General features: G+C 38.2%; 5 protein-coding genes across 7 annotated transcripts; 2 read left to right on the forward strand and 3 right to left on the reverse strand.

Moving 5' to 3' along the window:
- Window positions 1-929: 929 nt before the first annotated feature.
- Window positions 930-4,592, reverse strand: LOC105171819 (zinc finger CCCH domain-containing protein 48). The gene is made up of 9 exons (XM_011093064.3): window positions 2,887-4,592; window positions 2,642-2,737; window positions 2,467-2,556; window positions 2,251-2,352; window positions 1,997-2,146; window positions 1,757-1,876; window positions 1,595-1,654; window positions 1,335-1,432; window positions 930-1,244 (listed from the first exon to the last, which is right to left on the reverse strand). Exons 1-9 carry the CDS (start codon window positions 3,466-3,468, stop codon window positions 1,097-1,099), a joined length of 1,446 nt encoding a protein of 481 aa, XP_011091366.1. The 5' UTR covers window positions 3,469-4,592; the 3' UTR covers window positions 930-1,096.
- A 705-nt stretch (window positions 4,593-5,297) lies between these two features.
- LOC105171830 (SET domain-containing protein) lies at window positions 5,298-11,276 on the forward strand. 2 transcript variants are annotated; one of them, XM_011093075.3, is made up of 16 exons: window positions 5,299-5,455; window positions 5,553-5,643; window positions 5,973-6,147; window positions 6,287-6,392; window positions 6,665-6,747; window positions 7,411-7,437; window positions 7,558-7,721; window positions 7,832-7,945; window positions 8,091-8,171; window positions 8,522-8,586; window positions 9,341-9,397; window positions 9,518-9,589; window positions 9,722-9,970; window positions 10,324-10,439; window positions 10,569-10,664; window positions 10,888-11,276. In XM_011093075.3, exons 1-16 carry the CDS (start codon window positions 5,402-5,404, stop codon window positions 11,036-11,038), a joined length of 1,701 nt encoding a protein of 566 aa, XP_011091377.1. In that variant the 5' UTR covers window positions 5,299-5,401; the 3' UTR covers window positions 11,039-11,276. The 2 variants fall into 2 exon arrangements, 1 of the variants encoding a protein (XP_011091377.1); XR_016061874.1 differs by lacking the exon at window positions 10,324-10,439 and having other exon boundaries at window positions 5,298-5,455; window positions 10,888-11,027.
- Window positions 11,277-15,425: 4,149 nt separating this feature from the next.
- On the forward strand, window positions 15,426-16,616 carry LOC105174279 (serine/threonine-protein kinase BLUS1-like). Its single transcript, XM_011096327.1, has one exon. The coding sequence runs from the start codon at window positions 15,426-15,428 to the stop codon at window positions 16,614-16,616; it is 1,191 nt and encodes a 396-aa protein (XP_011094629.1).
- Window positions 16,617-17,310: 694 nt separating this feature from the next.
- LOC105174288 (serine/threonine-protein kinase BLUS1-like) lies at window positions 17,311-18,288 on the reverse strand. Its single transcript, XM_011096340.1, has one exon. It carries the CDS (start codon window positions 18,286-18,288, stop codon window positions 17,311-17,313), a length of 978 nt encoding a protein of 325 aa, XP_011094642.1.
- Window positions 18,289-19,155: 867 nt separating this feature from the next.
- LOC105171851 (uncharacterized) lies at window positions 19,156-21,017 on the reverse strand. Of its 2 annotated transcripts, XM_011093099.3 has the most exons (4): window positions 20,719-21,017; window positions 20,420-20,631; window positions 19,724-19,808; window positions 19,156-19,582 (listed from the first exon to the last, which is right to left on the reverse strand). In XM_011093099.3, exons 1-4 carry the CDS (start codon window positions 20,903-20,905, stop codon window positions 19,428-19,430), a joined length of 639 nt encoding a protein of 212 aa, XP_011091401.2. In that variant the 5' UTR covers window positions 20,906-21,017; the 3' UTR covers window positions 19,156-19,427. The 2 variants fall into 2 exon arrangements, with proteins under 2 accessions (XP_011091401.2, XP_088734410.1); XM_088878284.1 differs by having other exon boundaries at window positions 19,156-19,808.
- Between the last annotated feature and the right edge of the window lie 232 nt (window positions 21,018-21,249).

The raw sequence follows: 21,249 nt of genomic DNA on the forward strand, positions 1-21,249 counted from the left end.
TGCTCCACGATGAAAGGGTCGCCGCACTTGTCACTGATTGTGTGGAGAGTTTCGCCTTCTCCGACTACGTAGATTTCGTCGCAGGCTCTGCTCATCAGCTGCTTTCCTCTCACAGTGTCGTCCTCCTCCTCCTTTCTCGAGTAGCTTACCAGGAGGAGCCCCAGCAGGAGAAGTTTGCTGTAGAACCATGCTGTTGACAGTGTTGATGTTGAAGCCATGAGGAGGAGGAGGAGGAGGAGGGGGAAGGTGGTATATGTGCGTGCGTGTTTGCTGTGTGGAGTAGTTTTTCATGTGTGTTGAAAGAGGTTCAGGTTTGGCGGTTTTTGAAGGGGTCACACGTTGGAGTTACGTGACTCTTAACTTACTTTTTGGACCAAACTGCCAAAAGAAAGAAATGGGCTTTATGGGTCTGAGTTTGGTGAATTTTCTTTCTAACCTTTCGTTTTTAGGCATGAAAGACAGGGAGGAAAGAGTCAGGATCTTTCCCATTTAGAAACACCAGCGAAAAAGGAAGAGTCAATGATGTAGGCAATATTTGACGAGGAAAAGAAAAGTTAGTCCCAATTCGGGCAGCCCAAAAACGATTTCAGTTGAACGCAGAACAATTCAGAGGAAATATGCAAGTCAACAATTTGAAAAGGAAATTTATCATAAAATTGGAGGAAACAGTCTATTTGTGTTCTCCCTTGAATTTGACCAATTGGTTATGTCTTTGTAAGTTGTCTGATGAGACTTATATCATATATATACCCTATACACTTCGTATATATTAAATGCAATAGAAATCAAATCCAGAATATCACCAAAGGTCATGAGCTCATATTACAGCCAGGCGAAATGGCACAACATAAGATTATCACAAATGTATAAGGAGAATACTGTAACTCGATCAAAGGGAAGGAGGTCAGAGTAACAGAATAAGGAAAATATGAACAATGGAATGGGAGTGCATATACAAAATTGTTGCCTTTTACAGTTTTTTTACAATTGGAAGCTCTTTTTCTTCAGGAGACTACTATCAACAATCTAAATTACAAGATTTGGCTCGAGAGCTGCCTGAAATATATATCGACAGCATTCTCTCTTCAGGAGACTACTACAATGCAGTTTCTTCATGCGGATCTCCAAGCAATTTCCAGACAGAGATCTCCCCACTTGCATCACCGGTGAAAAATAGTCCGTCGCTGCCAATTTCAATCACTTCAACTTCCCGCTTCGAAAATATTCTGCCCCTTTCGGTAAAGCTTAAGTCATAAAACAGACACAGAATTAGATGGTTGGCAAAAAGGAAAAGAACCTATTGACAGAAATGATATTGGGTCGATGCTACTCACGATGGCAAGTCATAGAGGCGGACGGTGTTGTCTTTACATGAGCAGAGCAGAATAGGCTTGACTTCAGCATCATGTATGCCACAGAGATCAATAAAACCCTGAAACAACATAAAATATATTCAAGAATGATAAAAAGATTTAAAAGCACTTGACATCTGTAAAGATAGAGAAAGGATAGGAAATACACACGAGAATGGAGGCACTGCACAAATTAATGCATTTTTTAGTAAATTCTTTTCAAGTCAATGTATTTAACTTACACAATCTTCTTTGACCTCATGAATCACCTCAATGCTCCCACTTTCAGTTGCAGCCCAAATCTATTTGAAAAAGAAGGGGTTAAGGAATTTATAAAGCTGCAGCAGATCGTATAACGAAGTGAATTATAAAATCAGTGGTAAAAGGAAATTAAAGAGCCAAACCTTCAGTGTGTTGTCCAGAGAAGCAGATAATAGATAGTTATCCCAGCAAATGACAGCCATTACATCTCTTGTGTGCCCATATAGTGTATGCAAACACTGCAGATTTTGCCGGTCCCACACCTGGAATATGGTAAACAAATGAATAATATTAGGTACATATATGAAGGGAAAAATAGCAGAAAAACGGAAGAAAAAAAGAAATGGAAGAAAAGAGAGAAAGAGCATTATATGAGAACTTACCCTTATGGTACCATCCCTTGAACCTGAATAGAGCCTATTGTTAGACCCTAAAACAAGCGAACACACGGCAGCATGGTGCTCCTTCCGCTTTTCAGCAGCCTCCAGGGTAACGGTCTCCAGATTCAATTTCCACATCAATAGGCTACCATCCTGCAGCCATGTAAATTTCGTTCATACATAAAATTGGAAATCCGCATTGCAGCTAATCCTCAACAAGCAGGCGATAAATATGCACTAAAGACCCTGGAAAATACCTCCATTCCAGCAAACAACTTATCATCATCCAGAACCATGCTACAAACTAATCCAGGAAGTAGACCGAAAGAAAACTCGGCTTGAGTTTGAAGCTTCCATGCCTGTTTGCCAACACAAGAATTAAGTCCACATTGGAAAAAATAAAAATGAACTGGAAACTGCATACAGTGACCTAGTGCATCAAAACATGATAAAAGCTGAAAGTAATTTTATACCTTCAAAGCAGTTTGCAATCCAACCAACAACCACGGGCCTTCGCTAATTAAACAACCAGCTTCACCATCTGTAATTACACAACCAGCACACTGCATCCAAAGAAGAACAGGAAAATGAATAACAGAACGCCCTATTTACAACATGACTGTTTCATTGATAGAAAATAATTCCCACCTGACCAGTGTAGCAATCCCAAGCTCGAATAGATTTATCCTTGCTACATGAATATAGCTTGTCAGAGCCAGATGGGAGGGAAATCCCAGTAATAGCCTGAGGAAAATTGTACAGAAGTACTTTGGTATTAGTGAAACCTATGGAGAATGCATGGCTAAACAGCACGAACATTTATCCAAAGAATAAGTTAAATTAGCATATCAACCATGATTTTAAAAATAAAAAACTCATGTGTCAAAAAGTACCTTTGTATGCCCTTCTAACTTTCTCAACAATGTGAATCCAGAACCAGAGAACCAAGAGTGCAGATGCTTGCACTTGTCTCCGTGGACACAATTTCCAGTGACCCAGTACTTGCATTGCTTTGGCTGAGCTTTCTGAGTGGTAAATTTTTCAGGTTCTGTTCTTACAGCAGTCAAAACCTCTGACTGGGCCTGTATATCACTATGAATGTTGGAGGAAGCAATGGTCATTTCTTGATCTATATGACCATTCTCCTTTCCAGTATTTGCCAAGACCTTCTGACGGCTGCTCCGACCACAGGTACTGCTGTACATGCCTCCCTCATTACTTGAAACGTTAGCAGTCTCGGGATTGTAATAGTTGGGCCTTCTCCAGGTCATCTTTTTAGATTGCATTCCATGTATGTCTTTAGGTGGTGCCAACTGGGTCTCATGAGATGGTGGAGGTGGCGATTCTCTGTGCATGAACCTACATGGGTTCCTCTTGCATCTCCCTGCAAGCCAGTAGGTGCAGACTTGGATTTTCACAGGCTGTCCTCCAACTCGATCAAAGATTGAGACTCTATTTGCTGTCTTGACTGCCATCGTATACTTCTAAATCAAAACCGAATAACACAATAATCAAAAACTGAACCAATTTGGTGCAATTCAAACCATAAAGCTTGCTGTTTCCGCAATATAAAGTTGAAGCAAACCAAAAGCAGCAAGTCCACTTAAATCCAAATATCATCTCTGACTCCAGAATTGTTTCCTCAATACAATGCCAAGTGAAAACGTTTACAACCTAGAAACTCATCCTAAAATTCCAACCAGTATCTGCTGACACAATTCGCTGAGGGACTGTAAGCGAAAACCACACAATTCAAAACCTATCTGAAGCAGATAATGAAATCCAGAAATTCAATGAACTGATCTTCATCACGCCGGACCATAGCTTTCCATAATAACATTAAAAGGACCCAGCAATCCGATCAGAAACCATTGCTTCCAAGATTCTTATTTCTTGAACCAAAACATAATCCTCCCAACAAAGATCATCGCCGTAGGAGACAAAATTCCTGACACTCTATAAGCAAAAACCAAACACAACATCATCCAATATCGTGCACATAAGACATGGAAGAACCACATAAATCGTAACCTATCAGAAGCCGATAATGAATCCCACAGTCCAATGATCCGATCTTCATCTGGCAGACCATAACTTTCCATAGTAACATCAGAATGATCCGGTGGTGACGTCTATCAGATCAGTAGTTTCCAAAATTCTTATTTCTTGAAACAAAACATAATCTCCCGAGAAAGATCGACATCGTTGCAGAGAAATTTACTCGAGCCGAATATTACAAAAAACAAGTAAAAAACAGTTAAACCTAGGTAATCCGAATAAACAGAGTCCTGAACAAAGACGCCCTTAATTTCGCAACCCTCACGATCCAAGACAAGAAATCTGATAAGTCCGAACCAATCATCGCCGATTCTTGAAAATCCATCGATGTTGATGATTCGGTTGATCGCTTGAAAACGTCCACAAATCCAATCTAAAACTCTAAAAATATACACAGAATCAAAAGATAGCGAACCTGATGATACTGAATCAGAAACTTTGAAGTGAAACTTCTTTGATCATATATGAACGATCAATTGACAGAGAGCAATTGAACAAAGAACTTTTTTCCTGAGGAGTAATTTGAGTGGTAAAATGATCTATTTCTCCGTCAAACTCGGTCCTATATATAGTAAGAAGACCCCGGCACCACAGGGGCTCTATTATTATCTATTTGCAACTATACCCCTGTATTTTACACTTTTTCCTTTTTATCCTACGGTATATTTTATTTAATATTTTCTTCATTTTAGATGTCCCAACTAGGGCGGATTTTGAATTAAATGGGCATTAGTGTCATTGGTCACATTTTGTCGTGACACAAAAGAGTTCGTCCATAACATCTAAATTAAGTTCGAATTTTGAATGTTTGAACTTGTTAGGAAAGCATTATCTGTCCGCTACAACCAAATTCAATCGTTCGGTTCCCTCACTCCATTTTTGGATCTCTCTTTGGGGAGTTGCCACTTTCCTTCAGCTATGTCCCCAGCCCTCACACTTTTTGGGCTTCCGGGCTTGGGACTAGAACTCAGGAAAGCAGCAGTCCCCCTTGGTTTAACGCTCCTAACTGCCTAGTATCTTCTAATTTTTTATTTATAAAATTTAATAAATTCAACAATATTATTCTATCATATTTATAAAATTATGAAAATATTATCTCTTTTAATATTTTAAAAAAAATATTATAATATTGTGTTTTGAATTATGGAAATATTACAAGTTTTATGTGGGAAAGAATATTATATCTCATATAATGAGGAGTGGAAGCTTATGCTGAATGGCTGTAAATACTGATTTATGTGGGCATCTAAATAATTTAACCCAACTTCATGGTCTAACTGAAAATAAAAAGACTCCCTTCTTAGAGGTTCTTTATTGGTCAGAGTTGAGAATCTTGGCAGCTTCACAACGATGGCGACGGGTTCTGAAGAAGCCAAGCTCGAGCTTTTTCTTCAGTGGCTGAAGGTCTGTTGAGACTTCCAGGACGCAATTTCTTTTTTGTTTGATTGTGTGCTCGCTTGCAGTTGTTCCCAAGAACATTGAAAGTGGTATATGAATTCAGGTGAACGGAGCGGAACTTCGGGGTTGTAAACTCAAATACTGCAATTCGAAAAAAGGGTTTGGGATATTTACAACTAATGACGTCCCTGATGGTAAAAATATCGAATTTCACCTTTCACTTTCCTCAGTAAATATTAATTCGTTAGGGCCATTCTTGCGTTTTTATGTGTTATTTTATCTGTAAAGAAGTTTGAACATCCATATTCATTAAGGTACTGGGGCTCCATTAGGAGAAGCTCGCAGAACATGAAATTTCCTATTCTGTGTTTTTATTGAAATTCAGTATGTGGTAATAGTAGTAGATGATACCAACAATAATATCTACAAGAATGAAAACAATGTGAATTATGAATTTCAGTTTTCTTTCACTAAACTGGTGGATCATCTAGTTGCATGTCCTTTTATTCCTAAAAACATTCAGGAATTCTGCTGGTGGTTCCACTTGATCTGGCGATAACTCCTATGAGAGTGCTACAAGATCCTCTAATAGGACCTGACTGTAGGTCATTGTTTGAGGAAGGGGAAGTAGATGACCGGTTATTGATAATGTTGTTTCTAACCGTGGAACGTCTGCGAAAGAGCTCTTCATGGAAGCCGTATGTACGAAATATATATTTTCAATTTTTTCTTCTTTGTAAAGCAGGAATTTGTGTATCACTTAGGGAGGATTTCTTACAAGAGAGGGTTCTTTTTGTTCCTATTAGAAACATAATCATCCTCTGTTCTTAATCTCAGGTATCTTGATATGCTTCCTACTGAATTTGGAAATCCACTTTGGTTTACTGATGATGAGTTTTCAGAGCTAAAGGGAACCACATTGTATCGGGCCACTGAGCTGCAGGTGAAGTGTTTGATTCTTAGAACTGTCTGGTGCGGAATTTTAAAGTGTGGAATCACACTTTCAAATTGCTGCATGGCATAACAATTAACAAATAGGTGCCATTTCGATCTTGAGAACATTCATATGTTCAACTATTCTGAAATCTGAACGCTAAAAATGCTTATGGTTGTAACTGATGATTCATATGAATGGTACTGTTTTAATTGTGCAGGCTTTGTTTCCTGATATTTACCATTTAGCTTATGTGACTGAAGACAGGTTTGTGTTAACAGAAGAAAAACTTGAAGTCTCTTTTTGATGGGAAGGTGAAGAAATTGGTGGAAAAGCTTTTGGCACTTGATGGCAGTTCAGATAGGTGTGTTCAGTTTCCAAGCTTTTCAAGCACATTTATGTGTATTCTCTGCACAACTATACCATTTTTTCTGCAATTTCCTTCCTATATTGTTGCATGTGTAATCTTAGTTGTTCACCCTTTTACAAGTTTTTAGGCACTTATGATATCTAATGTCTCTTTAGGAAACAGTTTCAATCTGATTGGTAAGATTGATTGATAGATAGAATATTATTTTAGGAACCTTTTAAAATAATCTAAAAAGAAAATTATTCTCACCTTCATTTCTTTTGGACTTTGACAAGGATTTAAAACCAACCAACTTGAATTCTTTTAAGATTTTGGGATCTGGAGTATGTGGAAAGATGATCTTCATTAGGACATTGTTTAGTTTTTGAAGAAAAATAGAGTTAGGAAATCAATCTATATTTGTGAACTACTGGATTCAATAATTTAAGGTTCTAGACTGTACAATATATGATCCAATGGACTGTATGGGCCTACTGCCAAGTGCTGTCAATTTGACCATGACTATGTCAGTTGCTATAATATTCTTTTGCTGTGTGCTTGCCACGTGAAAACAGTATGCTATGTACTGCTGTTAACATATTAAGTATATTTCTATCTATAGTCGTGTCCCCAAATTATTAGATTCCTGAGTTCTGCCTTCCTTGTTTGTTTTGGCAGAGAAGTGAGATTTGAAGACTTCCTTTGGTATGATCTGACCAGTTTCTTGTTCTATACATTCAATATACTCTTAATTTGTTAAGACGAATCCTGTAAGTTGTGTGCTTTATCTAGGCAGCTGTTAGTTTATATTCGACATCCTTGCAGGGCAAATTCCATATTTTGGACCCGTGCACTGAATATTCCTTTTCCAAGTTCCTATGTGTTTCCAAGAGCTGAACAAGAGCAAGACAGCACAACCAGCATTGTTCCTGGTGAATCTAGCAATCATGTTTCTACCGAACAAATTGTCAGCAGAGAAAATAAAAGAAGTAAGTTTGTTTGCCATTACTTCCAACTGTACACGATCTGAGATGCTAAATTCTGAAAGTTAATGATCTGCTTTCCACTCTTAAATCATGTCACTATTGTGATTAATCAGCTCTCCAGATAAACAACTCTGTGAGACAAGTTTCTGGAGTTGAATCCACTCTTCAAGAACGAGAGACTATATGGGTTGAGGGTCTTGTGCCAGGCATTGATTTTTGCAATCATGGTAATCTAAATGCACTGGACGATCGTTTTTTAATTCATTTGGCTCATTCAGAGTTCTATACTTGGAAAGTCGTTTATTGTACAAGCTGGACATCATGGATCCTTATTAGTCTATTCTCTTGTATTCTTCAAACTTTGTTGTCTAGACTTAAAAGCTGCAGCAACATGGGAAGTCGATGGAACTGGATCAACAACTGGAATCCCTTTTTCTATGTATCTTCTTTCTGGTAGGATTTTCCCCCTTGTAGTTTATAATTCTCTATTATGCGGGGATGCTGCCGTTTTAAGCATATTGTAATAATCTGCCACCTAAACCTTATTCAATTAGAAAAGTGGATTAAATTACTTCAAAACTTTTGTTGAAAAACACAATAAGAAGGGTAGTTTCCAAGTTGCAATCTGCCAAGTTCTTTCAGAGTAAATTTCCTGGCCAATCTTCATGCTGATATTTCTCATCATTGGCTATCAGTTTGTATATTATTATGAGCGGGCATATGTTATAACTGTTACTGATAAAGTAATTAAGCATTTTTGCTTTCAAGCCAAGGAGTTAACTCGATATTAATTTTGTCATCAGCTGGGAACGTTCTTCTCCAAGGTGAGAAAGAGATATCTATCAGTTATGGTAACAAGGGGAATGAGGTATGCTGGATTTTGCAGACATTTCTTGGAAATTATAGGTCATCTAATAAAATCTCATGACTGTAGAACTACATACATTACTTCTTCTGTTAGTGGTGTATAGATAATGGATATATTTTGCCCATTTAACTTTTTATGGAGCTGAATGTGTAAATCATATGTTCAATGAAGCAAATATGATCTAGAAGGTACATACTAGGCCTGACTGCTCCTTACAGGAAAACAGATTTACAAGTGAAATCATATTAATGGGCAAACAACCCGTGCTGACTGTCTGCTATTCTTTATGCCATTCTATCTTTTGGACATGATATCACTTAAATAACACTGTTTTGCTGGCGGTTTCTAAGTGTGGCATCTTGTTCTCTCCTTTCTTAATTTGTGAATCTTGTTATCCAGGGTAGTCAATCCAGATTGTGTTGTATGCATCTTCATATGCATGTATGCAATAATGACCGAAAAGCTGTGCTTATATCTTGGGTTTTCTATATGGAAATTCTATGTTTACTCTAAAAATTTTGAATTAACTTATTTTCTCTCTTCACAACTTTGTGCCTTTGTGTCTGACAAATGTAACTTTCGTCTGTTTCTGTCGGATTAGATTAAATAAATGTGCATGTATGCTTGCTAGTTTGCCAAGGGGTTTCTATTTCTTTTGTGGGTCTTTAGATTTTATCAAATGACCAACTGGAGAAACTGGAAGCTTCTGTTTTAACTTTCTGAACATTCGATAATCAATTGAAACTTGATGCAGGAACTTCTGTACCTTTATGGATTTGTCATAAAGGACAACCCAGATGACTATCTTATGGTAAATCCTAGATCAAGCAACCCACATGACTAGATGAGTCATATTAAGGCTTCTTAGCTACCTCTCTCTCCAACATAATGATATATCTTTGATCTATATATATTTCCATAAATTGTGCAGATCCATTACCCGATGGAAGCAATTTCGGATGTGCCCTTTTCAGAGACCAAAATGCAGCTCCTTGAAGCACAGGTTATCAATTAGTACCACGGAGTCAAGCTTGACCACACAAATGTGTCTGTCAATGCATGCTTCACATTGCATATGCTGTTGTGCAAGTGAATAAACATTTTCATCATTGGTTCATTTTGTTGTTTTCTGCAGAAAGGCGAATTGAGGTGTCTATTGCCTAGAAATTTGCTAAAAAGTGGTTTTTTCCCTGAAAGTACCTTGCCAGGAGGAACTAGCAACAAGGACAGTGGCAGTCAGGGATTCAATTATAGTTGGAGTGGACAACGCAAGGCGCCCTCATACATTAATAAACTTGTTTTCCCTGAAGAGTTCTTAACTGCCTTGAGAACAATAACCATGAAGGAAAATGAGCTTTACCAGGTTTCTTCATTACTTGAGGAGGTACGCCTTTCTCATCAGCAGTTCCTCCCTTATTGTTCAGCAAATGTTTCGTATGTATTATTGGTTTTCTAACTTCTTAATTTGGGCAGTATATTTATTAACCTAAGTTCAGTGTTTATATACTTCGCCTTTTTGCTATTTCTGTTCATATTGTGTCTACAACACTGGAACCTACTCTGAATTGATGAATCACTGAGAAAATTTTGTTTATATGATAGTTGTCTTCTATCATCTTAATTGGCATGTTGCTTTGCAATTTGCATTTGGATTTACACCACCAGAATACAATTAAAGAGCTTCATTATTTCTATTTTGACTCTTACCAACTGACCAAATTCTGAACTGTTATTAAGCTTGTTGGATCTGGAGGAGAAAGACAACCATCCGAAAGTGAAGTTCGCACAGCCATATGGGAGGCTTGTGGGGATTCTGGAGCTTTTCAACTGCTTGTTGATCTTCTTAACATGAAGTAATTTCTGGCAATGTCTTTGTGAATATCCTGAAATTATTAAGTGTCATTCCAAGAATCCAATATTAATCTTATAATTGGGCTACAACCTCCATTTTGATTCTTACCTAATTTTGTGCTTGCAAAAAGGATGATGGAACTGGAAGAGGGTTCAGGGACAGAAGAGAGTGATGCTGAATTACTCAAGAAAGCCGATAAATGGGGAACTCCTGATCAAAACGAGAGGTACATTAACAGGCTAAAGATGATTTTCATTTCCGTTTTCTCTTTTCTAGGTTGGGTAAAAGGTAGAATAGCTAGCCAACTAGAAACCCAAGTATATTTGCAATCTCACATGCAGTTGTAGTTGTGATAATCTAACTGCAGTGTCATACATGTTATTATATGAAGATAAGGCACTATGTTTTGATAAGCTAGGTGATAAATCTTTGATTTTGATTTGCTGCAGATGTTTCACCAACTGCTCTCTTCACTGTTTGCCAATGAGTAGAAACAAATGGGCTAGCATAGTATACCGGCAGGGGCAGAAGGAACTGACTCGTCGTTTCATAAAGGAGGCGGAGCAAGCATTGCAATTCGCATTGAGCGAAGGGAACTAGAGGTTTTCCGGCTTGGGCACAGTTCTTGTGCTCTCAGCCTCTTCAATCTTTTGGACAAAGATGGATTTGCTATGGCTTAAGGGACTAATGTACTTTTAGTAGAGCTTTTGTTCTAATTTATAGCAAACACATAAAATTGATGTGGTGAAACAGAAACATGCCATGCCAGCACAATTAAGTTATAAAAGGTTAATTGTCGTATTACAATTTGAATAAAGAGGAAATGGAATAATTTTAAGCTCGCTTGTTATTTTTTAGGTTATACGTACCCTCTCTGGGACCTTACACTATCATACTCGTTTTGATCAAGAAACTAAAATGCTGTGCTGCATTGCATGCATGGATTTAGACGTAGAAATTCCTACACAGGTTCCGGACCTAACTATAAAATCCTCTAAATTCCCTTCTCAATTAACTGTCTTTTAAACTCCCATTCCCGCCTCTACCTCAATCAACCTAATCCATCTATATACCAATCCATTTATTTTTTACCATCATCATCCAAAAATTATAATTTTACTTTTGTATGAATTTATTTTGTCAATTTATTCTATAATTTTAAAATTTTTTGCATATTAAACAAATTGAAAATTGTCCTACCATTTTACTAAATTTCGGTTATTTTTTTTAATGTGTAGAAATTTTAATTTACAAGACAAAATTACTAAAATAAATATATATAGGACTAAAATTTCACGAATTATAATTACAAGACTAAAATTATAATTGGTTAGTGATATATAATTGCAGGAATCTGTGGGCGTTTTGCCCAAAAAAAAATAAAAGGGAAGATGATCAAGAATTTATTTATTTTATATTTTTAAAAGGATGATCAAGAATTGCTCGTAACCAACTCTTGGGTTCAGTTCTTCCTTATAACCTCCATAAACCCTCTCTACGTAAACTACACTTCCATTTCTCATACTCTCTCTCTCTCCAAGAAAACAGATGGCAGCCAACAACCCTGATCAAACACCTCAAGAAGCTCTTCCAGAGGAGGCACAAATGGCAGCCAACAACCCTCCTCAAGAATCTCTTCCAGAGGAGGCACAGATGGCAACCAACCCTCAAACACCTCAAGAACCTCTTCCAGGGGAGGCACAGATGGCAACCAACAACCCTCAAACATCTCAAGAACCTCTTCCAGGGCAGGAGGTTTCGGGAGATCCAAACATGGAACCTGCAGTGTCTTCAACTGAAGCTGCACAGATGGCAACCAACAACCCTCAAACATCTCAAGAACCTCTTCCAGGGCAGGAGGTCTCGGGAAATCCAAACACGGAATCTGCAGGGTCTTCAACTGAAGCTGCAGTAACGGAGCAAGATGACACAAGTAACTCCAATCCCATGATGATCCTCCTTGATCCGTCCGGCGTCCATGGCAAAGAACAATTTCGCATAATGGACCCCATTGGAACAGCGTGTAATGGGAGCTTACAGGTCTACAAAGCGGCCTACATAGCCGATCGTTGTGAAACATATGCAACACTGAATCTTCGAGATGTCTTTGTTACCGTGAAATACGTGAGTGTGTATCCAGAAACTGAAGTCTCCATGAATCTGAGAGCCCGAATTGAAAAGAATGGCCTAATCCCCGATCACCCAAACATACTGGGGACCAGGAATGCTTTCTTTTACGGGGGAAATATGTGTGTTGTTTTCCCTTTTATGGAACTGGGCTCCATGCAATCCATAGTGACTAATACATTTCCTGATGGCATGCTAGAAGGTTGCGCTCTTGTGGTTTTGAGAGAAACCCTTAGAGGTCTCTTCTTCATCCATTCAAAGGGCCATGTTCACAAAGAAATCAGTTGTGGCCATATTTTCTTGAATGCAAAACCTGAAATTAAGCTGGCTTTTTCAGCGTCTGTATTCGAACTCTATGAAGATCAAGATCAGTCTTCTTCTTCTTCATCATCATCATCATTTCTGCCGGCGGCTTCTATCTGCGAGTGGGCCGCCGCGCCTGAGATTCAAGAATCTGTTAACAGTGAATATACACAAAAAGCTGATATATGGTCGATTGGGATTACTGCCCTGGAATTGGCCTATGGTGGGCTGACGGTTATGAACAGGGAAGTCCTGGAGAACATTGTGGCAAAGATAAATCTGAAAAAGAAGCTACCCAAGAAAATCAAGAAAGAGGGTGATCGGATGAGGGACAAAATGGCGTGTTTGGTTCCGACCGGGGGTCATTTCAAGAAGAATAGATTCTCTAAAGAGTTTGAAAATTTGGTGGTAAAATGTCTGGATTTGGACCCGACAAAGAGGCCAACTGCTGATGAGCTGCTGCAGGATGCAATCTTCACTAATTTGAACTTGAATGTACGTTTCTTTGCAGCTTTGGTGAGGGACTGAAAAGGAAATACACCCTGTTTCTTGATTAGTCAGTTGTGCAGGATTTATGTGAGACACAGAACTAGTGCCTTTGTGATGTGTTTTTTAGTACAATAAAAACATGGCATAATTCAGCAAAGTTATCTCATGTGTTTTGCTATATGCACTTGCACTCTTATAATTTCTCCTGCTGCAACCAAATTCTCAGGAATTCACCTTTTTTTGTCATTATCTGCTTGCTGTTTCTTGATTTGTAGTGGGCTTAAAAGGTCGAACAGCCAACTAGAAAATCTGACTACATTTGCAATCTCAGTCTCTAACTGCAACGCTCCCTACATGTTATTTAAGTTTGAAATCTTTCTAGTCTCTTTACTTGTCCATGACTACATAATGTGGATTGTCAAAATAATGAGTCTAGATATAGGGATGGTAAATAATAATTCCAAGTTTTATTTTACTTTCATAATTGCAAGACTTTGGCCTCAGCATTTTTTAAAGTGGTCAAAATTTAGTGATGTGTACAAATTATGACTTTTTAAATTAGAAATTTTTGCCACCTAAGCATTGACTTAGCAAAAGAAAAAGGGGGGTAAACGCTTATGAGAAAAAACACAACAAAAATGGTATATAATTTATTAAAAAGAATTCTTTTTTAAAAAAGATTAATCCCTACCCAACTATACACCACGGCCGAGCACAATTCCCTAGTAGGGGATGACAACCCAACTAGACAATGGCAGTTGGTTGTGAGGGTGGAGAATGTCGCCCTTCTTTGCTGATCGACGTAGTCGTCACCCTTTTCTTGTGGGCGCCAGCTAGGAAGGATGGATACCACAAAAAAAAAATGGGGGATTTCGAGTGTGCTTAGGAATGATTTTTTTATCATTTGGCTGGTTAGAATTCAAGAAATTATTTTAAACAAATTTTGGAATGGTTTACGAATAGTTGCTGTAGACAATGTTATTACTTTTTAAGAACGGTTGGTGACCATACGTTCCAATTTGGAAGGAACAATAAACACATTGATGGTGACCGTTTCTAATATTGTATTTTAATATAAAAGTTTCTTTTTTCTAATTGAAACGGATTGGATAAAGTTAATTAGAATGGTTTTACAATTTAATTCGGATTATTTTTAGAAAGGTCTTTGTAATACTCTAAATTGAATTTTGGAACTGTATTTATATTTATTAATGATATATTTAGAAACAGTCATTGAAATTGTTTGGTGGTCAATTTTTAAAATAGTACTAAGAAAGGTCAATTTTTTGCTTGAAACAGTGTTTTGTAATTATTTTAGAAATGATCAATCTTATTTAGAAACACATTTTTAGAACTGTTTTAGTATTGGTATTAGAAATATTTTTTGTTTGGATTTGTAATATTTTTTTTACAATTACTAAAATCGTTCATAATTTTTAATTTTATAATTAAATTTTAATTAATTATACTTATGAGTTTAAATAATTGAATAAATATGAAATAATCTAAATTTATGAGTTTAATCTAAATTACTATTTGCCACCCTTATATTTAAAATTGTTATTTTGTCATTCCTAATATATAGAAGAGTAAACCCAACTAAGCCATATTAAGAAATACATGCATTATGTTTGTTTTTATTTTTAAATTATTTTCGAGACAAGTAAAAACATACTTAATATTTGTCATCATTCAAATAACTGTTTTAGCATAGATACATATATATATATATATATAAATATATTACTGAAAAAGAATGAGTTATAATGAAGAGAGTTAAGATGTGTAGTTTCTGATAGTGCATCTTACATGCATGCATGGATTTAGACGTAGAAACGAGTTCCGGGTCCCCAAATCTTGCTGTAAAACCTAAATTCTCCTGGAATTTCTTGTTCAACTCCCACCCAACTGTAAAACCTTCTCTTGGAATTTGTTGAATTAACTGTCACTTAAACTCTCACTCCGCCCCGCCCCTACCTCAATAACTAACTCTTGAGTTCAGTTCTTTCTTATATATCCTCCACAAACCCTCTCCTCATCAACTACACTTCCCATTTCAAGAAAACAAATGGCATCCAACCGCAAAGCATTTCAAGAAACTCTTTCATTGCAGGAATTATTTGGAGAGGATTTTCCCCCAGATCCAAAAAATAAGCTTTCTCCAATAAGGGAATTAATAGAGCCTTCAACTGAAGCTGCAGGAAAGGAGCAAGAAGATACAAGTAAACCTAAACCCATGGTCTTGCTTGATCGCGGCGACAATAGCAGAGATCGATTTCGCATAATGCACCCCATTGGAACAGCCTCAGGTGGGAGCTTACAGGTCTACAAAGCGGCCTACATAGCCGAGCATTCTGTCACATACGCATCCATGGCGGTTCAAGATGTCTTTGTTGCCGTGAAATACGAAAGTATGGATCCAGAACCAGATGTCTTCAGGAATTTGAAAGCCCAAGTCGAAAAGAATGGCCTAATCCCTGATCACGAAAACCTTATGGGAATCAGAAGTGTCTTCTTTTATGATGGATATATGTGTGTTGTTTTCCCTTTGATGGACCTGGGCTCGATGAGGTCGATAATGGCTACTCAATTTCCTGATGGCATGCCGGAAGAGTGTATTCTTGTGGCTTTGAGAGAAGCCCTTAAAGGTCTTTCCTTCATCCATGCAAAGGGCCATGTTCACAAAGAGATCACTGCCGGCCACATTTTCTTCAATGGAAAACCTGAAATTAAGCTGGCTTTTTCAGCGTCTGTGTTCGACCTCAATGAAGAGCAGAATGAGTCTTCTTCTTCATCATCGTTTCTGCCGGCAGTTTCTATCTACGACTGGGCCACCGCGCCTGAGGTTCATGAGTCTAATCACAGTGAATATCCGCAAGCAGCTGATATATGGTTGATTGGGATAACCGCCCTGGAATTGGCCTACGGGGGGGTGAGGGTTATGAACAGGGAAGCCCTGGTGGCCATGGTGACAAAGATAAACCTGAAAAAGAAGCTTCGCAAGAAAGTCAAGAAAGGCCGTGGGGTTGATCTAATTAAAACGGACAAAATTGTGTGTTTGGATCCCTCCTGGATTGATCCCAAGGTTCAGTTCAAGAAGAGGAAATTCTCTAAAGGGTTTCAGAATTTGGTGGTGAAATGTCTGAATTTGGACTCCACAAAGAGGCCAACTGCTGATGAGCTGCTGCAGTACGAAATCTTCACTAACTTGAACATGAGTGTGTCTCTGTTTAAAGATTTGTTGATGAATAATATCTGAAAAAGAAATATGCATGCATGCCCCATTAAGAATACAAGTACGTTTAGTTTCCTGTTTTTCTTGATTAGTCAGTTGTGCAGGAATTATGTGAGATACCGAATTACTACTTTCTAATATGTTTTTCAGTGCAATGAAAACATGGCACAATTTAGCACTCTATTAATTTCTCTTGCTGCAAGCAAATTCTGTCAGTATTGTCTGCATGTCCTTCAAGGTCTTTTGATTTTTCATTAATCATCTATAAGAATTATTCTTCTTAACAATTATATTTCTCCTTAGAATAAAAGGACCAAAATCATCACCGTCTCTATAATTATAGGATTAAAATTACAATCCAATCGACCACTTAATTTCAGGTGAAAAAATTGCTGTTGTATATTTGATTTCAAAAGTTTATCACTATTTTAAATTTCTTTCATCTATCAACACTCTGAATGGTGCTTGCAAACTAATTTAAGTCAGGGTAAGAGATCTGGGAGCTAAAGTCAACTTGAGGCAAGGATTTCCGTCTGACTTATTAAGTGACGAATCTCTATAATTAGTATATGGCAGAAAAAAGAACATGCAGGATTTACAGAAATGAGTAAATTAAGTCTGACAAAAACCAGAAAACAAATTAAACCTTGGGAAAAAACAAGCAAACAAACTAATCAGTTAGCAACCTAGCAATACATTTGTAAGTACTAATCAATTATCAGTAGTTTGTACAGGCCTTCTTTAGTTTTGCCAAACTGATCTCCTTCTCTGTAAAGCACCTCTGGAACAGCTTGTACTCCATCAGCTGATTTGTCGTCGGCCTCTTCTTTGGTTCCCTGGAAAGACACGCAGCCAAGACTTCTCCCAATGGCTTCGAGATGTTCTTCTTATCTTTGGTGCTAAAACATGAGAAAACCCCAATTTTACCAAACAATCCCGAACCCACAACCCCTCTATTCTTTTTCAACATCCTAAATTTGTCATCAATCCCCAAGACCAACAACTGAAATTCCTCAAAATTAGAGGCTGGAATCCGGCCATAAAACAATTCCAGCGCCAGCAATCCAAACATCCATATATCTGTGGCTTTGCTTTGCCCCTTTCTGTAATCAATCATCAATTCTGGGGCGATCATCCAATCTGGAAAAACGCTGGAATTGAGATCATTACTACTCTGATCATATGTAAGGGAACGAAACGCAACTTTAACCCTGGATGTGCCGTCCAGGAAGAGGCAGTCAGCGCCGAGATTCTGATGCAGCCTGTTCTTCTCATGCATGTAGTTCAAAGCTTTCAGGGTTTCTTTCAGGATAAAAGCAACAGTATTTTCCGGCAGGCCGCGTGGAAAAGAGGACCGAATCATGGACCGTATAGATAACCTGGGTAACGGCGGCATGACAATCCAGAGCTGATCCTGATTCTTGAACGAACAGTGAACCTTAACCATGTTCTCGTGGTCGCATGATTCGGCTTCGTGGACTTCTCTAGCCAGAGAATAGATGTCTTCGATTTCGTATGCGTTGACAATCTTGATTGAAACGGCGACTTCATCCCGGGTAGCCGGATTCACGTGTTTTGCTCTGTGCATTATGCCGGCCTCAGCCACACCAATGACGGCTGAGAGGGCGTACTGGTCTTTGCCCCGAGGAAATTCCATGGCCAGCGTCAGTGGCTGTTCCGATTCTTGTTCCGCCATGTTATTAACTTGGTGGAGAGAATTTTCTGATTTATAGCCTTTCAGGAGGAATTCAAACATATATATATATATATCAAATCTCTCAGCTGGGAAGAAGTTGAAGTGTCGAGAGTTTGAACATGTAGGTATATATGTTATTTACATACAAGGATTGTATTATATATATAGAGAGAAGCAGTCCTGGATGTATTAGGGGTAATCTTCTGCGAGAAAAAGACATATGATGATCAGGATTTTGATAGATTGTGGGAGTCGGGTTACCCGGAAATTCTAATCCTTTTGCCAGTGAAGTGGAATAATTATTGTGGAATCCCACTAGACTTCTACCACTCTTTACTTCGTCTAATATGTTTCCAATCCTACAGGAAACCAAAATCTTTTCACGTTCTATTCCATCAAATAAAAAATTAAGGGATTTAATCTCATTTCATCTGATCTCTGATAAAAAATAAATAAAATAAAGTATTCTAACTGAGATGATTTTTTTTAATATGTGATCAATGTGAAAAAAAAAATTGATAATAATTGATTTTAGGAGCAAAAAGTATAAGGTAAAAAAGAAATTAAATATTAATTATTGTAATAAATGAATGTAACATGTTATATATTTGAAGAATTCCTCTGAAGCAATCGCACATCCAATCCAAGAAAGATTTAAGCAGACGAAAAAACTGATATTAATGGGCAATATTATGTGAAAATTATAACAGTGGGAGTGCTCTCCACGTCTAGAGCATAGCAGATGCAGCCGGAAAAGGAGTTGAGAGCAGACTGTCATCCAGGGATTATTTTAGAGATGCAGACAGTTGTTGGCGGATTAGTATGTACTAAAATATGCAATACTGTTTTACGACAATAGACTCATGATTTAACTTGAAGGAAACAAAAAACGTAATTCTTCATTAATGGCCAACTGCATATCACACACACTGCTACATGTTGTCTTTGCATACTTTGATTTATCCATCATAAACCTACTAGTTCATTGACTCGAAATGGGAACAAAATGTGTCAAAAAACCCCAACATCAGTACGCAAAATTATAAACAACTACGCAGCATGTAGATTCATCGGTAAGCAAAATTTGTGTTAGTCTTAAGAGTCAGCTAAGGATGATGATCCACATATGAATCAAAAGATCATTCTTCCAGGCCAGCCACATTCCGGAGGCTCCAGCCGATGGCATAAGCAGCAAGACCAGCTATTGCACCGTTGAAAAGCGTTATACCCATTGAGACAGCATAGTTCTGGCCGGCAATCTTTGCTTTTGCAAGTCCTAAAAGGGCGAGGGCTACTGCAGAGAGCACGCACGCTCCAATGAACTTGATTTTGTCATCATTGGTGAATGGGATGAGGATGATGAATGCTAGAATTGGAGCACAGCCGAACACCAGAAAAGCTACAAATGTAACAAGGCCGTTTTTCCAAGGCTTACCGTTCTGATCCACAGACTGGATTCCTCTTCCCACCATCTTTTCATCGACTAGTATGTCCGGATACTTGGCGAATATGCCGACAACCTAGCAAGAAATGTTGTTAACAAGAGTCCAGCTAGCCTGCAGACATTAGTATAATATGGATATGCATGTGCAACTGATCTTTTCCTGATACTCACTGAATTTCGATTGAAGTACAAGAGGTAAGATAGCACAACGTTTACTAGCAATGAGTTAACCTCTCTGTAATCATAATTCAGGTAGAAAGGGAGACAAAAACATTGGAAAGGAAGTAAAATAATCTACCAGAAACAACTCTTTTTTCTTTTTCCTATGGTCAAATGCAAAATTATTAGTTAAAAATCGATGTGATCCCGTTTTCATTAAAGAAACATGTAAGATCAATGTGTGGTAAGAGATTACCAGCTCTTTCTTTTATAGTTAAAAAGACAGGAGATAAGCGATCAGCATAACGACCTTAATTTAAGCAGTGAGCAGTCAGACAACTTGTAGCTTGTGAGACTCAAATAAGGCTATACTATAGCAGTCACCCTTTGGTTCCTAGTGAAGTCCTAGGTCACAAGATCATAGACATGGTCTATACTAGATTAATCTACAGTCATGAAATTGACAACTCATATTAGTGAAAGAACAATCAATCAATACAAAAATGAAAAACCCATCATAAGTAATACCATGGCTGCATCAGCGGCATGCATCCCAAGAGCCTGATAGCGTTGTACCAACTCCTCCTGCTGACTCCTCCGTCGGTTTTCGACGTCCCATTCCGTCACCGACCTCTCCTTGGCAGCAACATCTCTCTCGGTACTGGTCGACACAAAGTCTCCAAACCCCATAGATATCCCGTCCGCGACAAGATTCGCAAATCCCAACACCAACACATCAACTGCATGCGCGCAACGCACCAAATGTCAACACAAACCTCTACTAGCTACTTTATGAATTAATCAAATGGGCTAAAACGAAACCTGACCGGAGGAAAGGTGGCCGGCGGAGATGGAAGAAATGAGGGAAAACGACGTCACAATAGCGTCCAGGCCAGCGTACACGACGCTCTTCACGAACTCTCCCTTCCATGGCCCTTTTGGCCTCTCGTTTTTCTCCAATTTTCCCCCGTTAATTGACGGCAGCAAAGGGACAATGTTTTCATTACCAGCCATTCTTGATGGTTTTCGTGTTTGCTCCTAATTTTCTTGAATTTGATTAGTTCGATGGTCTGTGGGACTGAAGCGTTGTGGATGTGCATTCATCTACTGGTACTGGTAAAGTAAAGTGGATTCGTTCACAGTAAAAGAAAGTGTAATGCATTCGTGTCGCTATGCATGGGGAGAATTGGACACGTGTCGGGAGCCCAGTTGGTTATTGAGATCTTTATGGTAGTCAAGATTTACCTCCGGTACACGTGTGGGTTGTTAATGGGCCAACTGCTGTGTCTGAGGCTTGTGGACAGCACACGCTCGTTGATTTCGGACACTTATGGCCCAATGGGCTTCATAAACAGTTC

The sequence above is a fragment of the Sesamum indicum genome, linkage group LG1 (genome assembly GCF_026168435.1).
Source record: "Sesamum indicum cultivar Baizhima isolate 11 linkage group LG1, ASM2616843v1, whole genome shotgun sequence".
In the NCBI taxonomy this organism is placed as follows: domain Eukaryota; kingdom Viridiplantae; phylum Streptophyta; class Magnoliopsida; order Lamiales; family Pedaliaceae; genus Sesamum; species Sesamum indicum.